This window comes from Wasmannia auropunctata, unplaced genomic scaffold, assembly GCF_000956235.1.
Source record: "Wasmannia auropunctata unplaced genomic scaffold, wasmannia.A_1.0 LD336116.1, whole genome shotgun sequence".
In the NCBI taxonomy this organism is placed as follows: Eukaryota; Metazoa; Arthropoda; class Insecta; order Hymenoptera; family Formicidae; genus Wasmannia; species Wasmannia auropunctata.
The window spans coordinates 3,921,496-3,929,477 of NW_012026774.1; the positions used below are offsets into that span (position 1 = coordinate 3,921,496).

Sequence of the window (7,982 nt, forward strand, 5' to 3'; positions counted from 1 at the left end):
CGCAGTCGTTCAAAAGTAGTGGGGGGCAATAAACTGGCAATGAACCAATCAGCTGTTCCCCAAGATACAATGGGGAACAACTGATTGACCGAAATTTTAAGCCATGCCACCTCCATGCCGCCTTTATGCGCAATGTTTCACCTTATTTTTTTTCCATCATGGTCCGCTCTGCGATGTCATTCAATGTCATTCGACTATTCTGGTATTAGCTTCAGTGTGATTTATTCAAAGCATTTGACATTGACAATTTATAGCAATTGGCGAGTATTAATACAAATATTACTAGTCAAAGCGAAAGATGGTCCTAGAAGATTATAAAGAAATTGTGGGAACTTGTGCCATGTATACTACAATGGCACAAATGTTATCAGGAACGTAAGTATATTACGTAATAATATATTTTTTTAATTTTTTATTATATTTTTTCACTTACAATAGTAAATATAGCTTATATGTGTTCAGTATTACATGTGAATTATATTTACTAACAACAAGGGAACCTCACGAAATGTTAAATTCTGATCTTAACGAAACTTTTTACGTAATTATGTAATTTATGTAATTTATGTAATATGTAATCAACATATAATATGGCTATATCGTGATTGATATGATGGAAATATAAATAATGAAATAATATAATAAATATTTTACTCCGAAATACTAAAGAAACTTAATAGCATTTTTTTTTCTCTTGCAAATAAAATATAAAATGTTCTTTAATTTTTATAAATATAGATTTGTATAAATATTTAAAAATCTAAAGTATTAAAGTATTAAAAGAGGGTTATTTATTACTTAGTATTACTTTGAATAATATCTATAATAATTGATTAATGTAACGTTATACTGTATCATATTATGCTGTGATAACAGTTTCATCATCTTTTATGATTTCATCAATTTAATATCTTCTTACTTTTAAAGTATAATCTAATGTAGTATAAACCATTGTTGAATGTATTATAATCAAAAATTTATATTAATTTTTAAAAAGCTATTTATTTATGCTTAATTTATATATTATTTATAATTTATAGAAGGTATTATAAATATATTTTTTCTGGAAGATACCTATCATTCTTTTCTGACCATTTCATGTGCCACAAAATTGAAGCTATTTTTAATCTTGTTGATGGGACAATCTTACATTTCAACAAAAAAAATTACAATTGTAATATAAATGTTAATCACTAATAAATATCAACTAAATTTAATTTTTAAAAAGTTAAATGATAGATTGAAAACACTATTTGCTTCCAAAATTAATAAGGTTGACTCGAAAGATGGCGCGGATTGTAATAAGAAAATTATTGCTTCTCTTACATGAAGAACATCAGAAATAGTTGACTCAGCCATTTGATAAGTCTGAATTCTTGATTAAATATAGATGTTTATAGATTAAATAGTTTCATAGAAAGACGTCAAGATAAAAATGAGCATGAATTTAATAGTACTTAATGTAGTGTATAAAATCTTTTGTAAAAATTGTGATGCTTTATATTAAGTTAAACAAAAAGACAATTAAGAACAGGGGTTTCTGAACACAGAAAAAACATAAACTAATATTTTAAAGTAAAATAACTCCTTGAGGAATTACTAATCATATGTTGATTATTCAACTACAAGTTTGATTGGGATAATGTAAAAATTTTTGATTTTGAACAAAATTATTATAAAAAATTGATGTTAGAAATGATTCACATTAAGGTCTCAAAAAATGGAATTAATTTGAATAAGGACAGTACTTATAAGGGCACAATACTTTTAGATAACTCATTTTAATTTATTACAAAAAATGTCAAACTGTGATTTTAAGTGAAGCTGATTGAAAGTGTTTATAATAAACAATATTATCATTGCTCGTACTTGACAGCATTACAGTTTATTTCATTTGTTCGTTTTGTTATAAAATATCGATGATTGAACATTAAAGTTTATTTATTTTATATCTGCATCTAAATTCTTTATTCCAAACATGTTAAGACTGTTTGAGAAATTTTAATTGATAGACAACACTACATTGGTCAATTAAATCAAACGACATTGGATTATCATACTGTGTTGAAGAGCCGTAGCGTTATGTTTTAACTTGTGACTATTTATTAATTTATGATTCCGTGACGACATAGTTTTAAGGCAATTCTGGAAAGTCGCACCGATACATTGCAGTTTAATGAATATCTGTGAATTGACTGAATTGAATTGAAAATCTTTTCACAGGGCTAAAATAGCCATAAAATTGTGGTGTGAGACGGACGAATTTGTAGTAAAATCGAAAAAAATTAAAAAATTACATTTTTCAGGTCTTATTTCAGGTTTATAGCTTATATTTTACAACTGTCACCTGACATAAACATTTCATTAGTGTAAAAGTTCTGTAACTCATATGTACAAAATACTTAAGTCTCACACCACAAATTAAATGAACGAATAATACAAAGCCTTTTAAGCTAAGATTAAAAGATTAAGTAGAAAAAAAAGATATCCATTCAATTTATGGTAATTTATATGATTAGGATTAGCTAAAATTATGTAGAATAGTAAACAGAACAAAAATTGCGTCTAGCAGTAAATGCCGGATTTTGCAAAAGATGGCACTTCAATATGTTAAGATAAAAACCATGTACGTATTTGAGTGAGACAAAACGATATTGTAAGAAGTTTATTTATAAAGATACCACTGAAATTGAAAAGTTGTTTTATCAACCTTGTGCAAGTTCGGCCAACCTTCCAGCATTACCTTAATGATTTTAATGTATGATTCTATTTTTGGTTTTTCTTTCTTTCTGTGTGTTATTTAATTCATTGTCTGTTAACAGAATTTTATTGTAAATGACTATTATTATTATTTATATTTTTTATTTACATTTTACCGACTTTACAGATTAATTTTAATTATTAAGTTGTGATTGAAAAACCCTGGTAAAGTCGAAGCTAGTTTCATTATATTGTTAATATTGAAGAAATAATGTTAATGTTTTATACATATTATCTTTGACTTGTTGATCCATTATTATATTGTTTTACAATAACGAGCGAATGACTGAAATTAATTTTATAATTTATAATTTACAGATTAATATGTCGCAATATATATAAGAAAGGTTCATCCAAAGGAGTTGATCCAATGCCCTTTCTTGGTTGCGTAGGATTGTAAGTGTATATATAAATTATATATAAAAGTTATTTAATAAAATATTTAAAGTATTAAATTTTACGCATTTAACAAATAACAGTATATTTTAATAGTTTTTAAAACTCAGTAATTATGAGAATTAAATATTTATATATTTAAATATTTATAATGAAATAATAATGATAAGAAAATTAAATTATGTAACTAAATAAATAATTTTTTAGATGTATATTGATGCTTCGATACGCTTGGATGTTAAATGATTCTACTATGATAAACGTTAATATATTTGGTTTATTGACAAACATGATTTATATGATAATCTATTATCATTATGCGCCAAATACGGTAGTTCCTCTGACATTATTAAAATCTGTTTGATTTGCAATTGATCAAAACTTTCTATTTATTATGTAATACTTTTTTCTTTTTAGAAAGAGGTTCTTAAATTAACATATAAAGTAACGATCTTTGTTGTAATTTTTCTTATCTATGCACAAATGGAACATCCAACAAAAGTTGAATTCAGATTTGGCATTGTGGTTACAGTACTTCTCTTTCTTTTAATTGCAGCTCCTCTTGTACATCTTGTGAGCAGATCTTTTTTTTCTATATATATTCTAAATATATTTTAATTCTAGTTCTAATAATCATAATTAAAATATTGGTTTTTTTTTTTAGAAAATGGTTATTAAAACGAAAAACACAGAAATTCTTCCATTTCCACTTATTTTTATGGGTACACTAGTTTCATTTCAGTGGTTATTATATGGTTTTATCATTGATAATATTTTTGTGATTGTAAGTATTCTTCGCAATATTATAGTTATTTAAATATTTGAAAGTATAACAAATCATTTTTTAACCTCTTCGGTACGATCGTCGACTAAAATCGATAGTCACGAAAGACATACGTATGGCCACAAAAGGCTATTTATCTCGATCATCGAGTAATACTACGCGATAGACGTGCATCATATCGAAGAAGTTAATAGATATTAGATATAATAATGTGTAATACACACGCACACGTGCACGCGCACACACACACACACACACACACACACATATATATATATATATATAGAGTATATATATTAATAGTTTCAGAATGCAGTTGGTTTCATGCTCAATATAGCTCAACTATCTCTGTTTATGATATTTCCATCTAAAAAGTCAGAATTGAGTGATCAGAGAAAGGAATATTAATCTTCGAAATTAAAAAAAATATATATTTTTATATTTGGAATTATTTTTTATATTTGACGTGCAAATTAAGTCGATAATTTTACATTCGATGCCTTACTACTCCATAAAAATTAAATATTTTTTCGTCCTTTTGCAGTTTGCAAGTATAGATCTAAGTTTTCAAAATACCATACGCTTTGAATCAGAAAACATAATCGTAAGAAATAGCACAATTTCGATGACGTCTAAAAAGCAACATTTGAAGCACTGCATTCTTTCCGTATTTCAATTTAAAAAAATGCCACGAAAATTATTTGTCCCGCTTTGGGTAACAAAGACGCTGTGATCCATAAAACGAGTAAAAAATAACATTAATTAATTTACAAAAAAATGTTTTTTTTTATTACTTTTGAATCGGACTATGTGTTTCTTACAGATTTTTTAATGCTAAAAACGATGCCACAAGTCAAATTTTTTTAGCACATCAGGTTTCCAAGATAATTAAGGTTTAATGTACCAAAAATGGCTTTTTTTGCGATATTTGACATTTTCTTATAAAGAAAATTAACGGTACCTTGAAATTTCGATCAGAAGTTAATATATTGATCATCCCACATAAAATACATTTTTTTATTTCAATATCTTATTTTTTATTCATGTTATAAAAGATTTAGCTAACAATAAAAGCTATTTCTAATATGGGGACACTGAGGCAGCGCCACATGTGCATGCGCGATCGGCAGCTCTTTTGCATTATTTGTTTCTCTTTAGACCATTTTTCTTTCAGACAACAACTTAAACATTTTTTTTTATTAAATTTTTTTTAAGATATTCGAAATGGATTAAAATAAGACAAATATATAAGCTCACGACAATCAAACATATCAACAGTAAAGGCCTATGGGAGCTAACACAGAGCTAACACGCGTGTGGATATTGTAAAAATTAATACACAACAATTTATGTTAGCTCCCATAAGCCTTTACTGCTCTATATTAATGTAAAATATGATCATGATGACGTTATTATAGAACGGGCCTAGTATGACAAACAAGCTCCTAACTTTTACCGCGATATAGCGGCACCATCGTCAACGCGGATTTCTTGGCTGATTGTGAGTAATCAGCTAGGAGCTTTAAATCTCAATTATTTTAAAAATCTGATGTGCTGAAATTTTTTGACTTGCAGCATCGTTTTCAGCATTCAGAAATCTACGAGAAACACTTAGACCGGCTCAAAATAATTTTTTTGCTATAAATTAGTAAAATAAAGATTTTGAAGTGGAGATTTTAATTTGTCCGATTAAATCAGTCGCAAAGTTTTTTTCTGTAAGAGTATTCAGTTGCTTGACACATCAAATAAAGTCATAAAAAGTAATGGAAATTATTTTGAATATTAAACTTTTATTTTTTTATGAATAAACTTTGAATTTCATGAAAAAGCATCGAATTAATTTGCATATCTAATATTAATAAATATACAATATTTTACTATAAATATTTAAAGTTTATAAAGACATTCCAATATAAAAGACTATAAAAGACACTGTTAAGTATTTTATATTTTATCATATATATATAGCATATAGTATATATTATTTACTTTGCTGTTTAATACATATTATATAGTATTCAATACAGTACAACTATGTATGTATATTAATATACATATAGACTGTATGAAATATTTACATCTATTATTTATTATATTAATATAAAAAAAATATTTTTCGCAATAAGTTCTTCACAGCATTTTGCTTATTAGCATCGACCATTATTATTATTATTTGAAATTATTAAATTGAAGATCAATTTAACTGTGCTCTTACTATTACAGTTTCAGTTTATGACCTAGGTTACACCGAGCACTTGATACTGACTATTTCTATTCTACTAGTTCTATTAAATTATCTTAATTTCGGCAATGTATTTAAAGAAAGCAGAGTATTTGATCAGTGGTGTTCTAAGCTGGTACAATATGCATCGAGATGAATAATTAAATACACATATTATGTATACGTTTACATGCATCGACAAATTAAGATAATTAAATCAAAAATTATTAATTAGTACGTTTATCAAGTACTCGGTGTAAATTAAGTCTATGATTATATCCGATAATATAAATTTGACGCACAGTTTAAATAAATGAAAAATGTATTAATTTAGAATTCGCATAGAAATATTATTCTGTCCTCAGGCATTAAAATCCATCTCAACCGTTAAAAGCCGTTAAAGCTTTTCTCTAATTATGTAATTTATTTAATGGTCTAGTTCGACTTATTATTGTTAATATAAAAAGATTTTATAAAAATTAGTCCAAATTTATGACAATATAATAACAAACAATATAACAAAAAGAAATATATGAAAAAGAGCAATAATGCATTGTAAAGTACAAATAAAAAAACGTACAAATATATTTTTTAAATAATTATTTTTACAACAAATGCAAATATATGAAATTGTGAAATAAAATTGTATATTTATTATTTGTTTAGATTGTTTAGAAAATATACAGGATGTATATTATTCTCCACATAAGCAATAATTCACATTCCATAAAAAACACAATTGTAAAAATGTATTTAAAGCTATGATTGTTAATTTGTTGAGTCTACAGTTCTCCTCATGGATGTCAAAATCCAACTAATAAAAATAAAAATAAAAGAACAATTATTCAATTATAGACCTTACGTACAATGGAGGAAATATAAGGTCGACAAAACGTTTCGTTTATCTTACTTCTTGTAATAAAGAATTTACTTAAAGTAAAAATTGAATGTTGGCTCATATTTTGGAATAAAATAGAAATTATAGCGAAATAAAGGCCAACAAACGAGCAAACAAAGATATTGTAATATAATTTTATTCGATATACTAAAGCGAAACGTTTCGACTTCACTATAAGTTTTTTTCAGCCGTAACTACAAATTTTCAAATTATATTTAATTCATTAGTCCTGTTTGGAGAATGCGCTCTATTCCCTTGATAATCTTTGGCAGTTAAATTCGATTAGTGATAGGTCGACCATCCTCGGTTAACGTTCCGCTCGAAACTGATGAGATCTCTCTCATTTTGTCAACGTCTTTTAACAATGTTAATTGTCGACAACAATCGATATAGTATCGCGATTTCTTTCAACGGATCGATTTTTTATTCGAATATTATGTCATTTATCTTAAAGTTCAATTACATTTCTACAAGTCTGTCAAGAATATTAATTAAAGTAACAACTGTCTAACAATTCTGTGTTTAAGTTTAATCCATTTTCTTGTTCTTTTATATGTATCATTTCTGATATAGTTCTTTTAAAATAATTATGTTCAATATTAAGTAATATGCTGTTTTCCCAATCAAACGCACGATTTAGCTTTGATGTATGTTTACTATAATAACCGAGTACTTTGAAGGATCTAATTTAGAGTTGTATCTGTTCTTTTATTCTAGTTTTCAACTGTCTTTTTGTTTGGCCAACATATGATGCGTTATAATCTTTACAATTTATTTTATAAATTTAACAAATTCATTATTTAAATAACAAACGTTTCGACCCTGAACGAGTCATTTTCAATGTTACAATAAATTAATTCGTGCCTAAAATAAAATTAAAGAACATAACAAAACTTGATACGCATTACAATTCGCATTTAACT

The 7,982-nt window shown here is 26.2% G+C and overlaps 1 protein-coding gene across 2 annotated transcripts; it reads left to right on the forward strand.

The window, feature by feature from the left end:
* Nucleotides 1–8: 8 nt before the first annotated feature.
* Nucleotides 9–7,015, forward strand: LOC105447923 (sugar transporter SWEET1). Of its 2 annotated transcripts, none has more exons than XM_011686242.1 (6): nucleotides 9–375; nucleotides 3,079–3,156; nucleotides 3,364–3,487; nucleotides 3,574–3,729; nucleotides 3,821–3,940; nucleotides 6,828–7,015. In XM_011686242.1, the coding sequence occupies exons 1-6, from the start codon at nucleotides 299–301 to the stop codon at nucleotides 6,834–6,836; spliced, it is 564 nt and encodes a 187-aa protein (XP_011684544.1). In that variant the 5' UTR covers nucleotides 9–298; the 3' UTR covers nucleotides 6,837–7,015. The 2 variants fall into 2 exon arrangements, with proteins under 2 accessions (XP_011684544.1, XP_011684537.1); XM_011686235.1 differs by lacking the exon at nucleotides 6,828–7,015 and adding an exon at nucleotides 4,244–5,873.
* Nucleotides 7,016–7,982: the final 967 nt, after the last annotated feature.

Coding starts and splice junctions, on each gene's coding strand:
- LOC105447923 (XM_011686235.1), top strand. CDS start 299: ATGGTCCTAGAAGATTATAAAGAAATTGTGGGAACTTGTGCCATGTAT. Junction 3,157..3,363: donor TTTCTTGGTTGCGTAGGATT/GTAAGTGTATAT, acceptor ATAATTTTTTAG/ATGTATATTGATGCTTCGAT. Junction 3,730..3,820: donor CAGCTCCTCTTGTACATCTT/GTGAGCAGATCT, acceptor TTTTTTTTTTAG/AAAATGGTTATTAAAACGAA.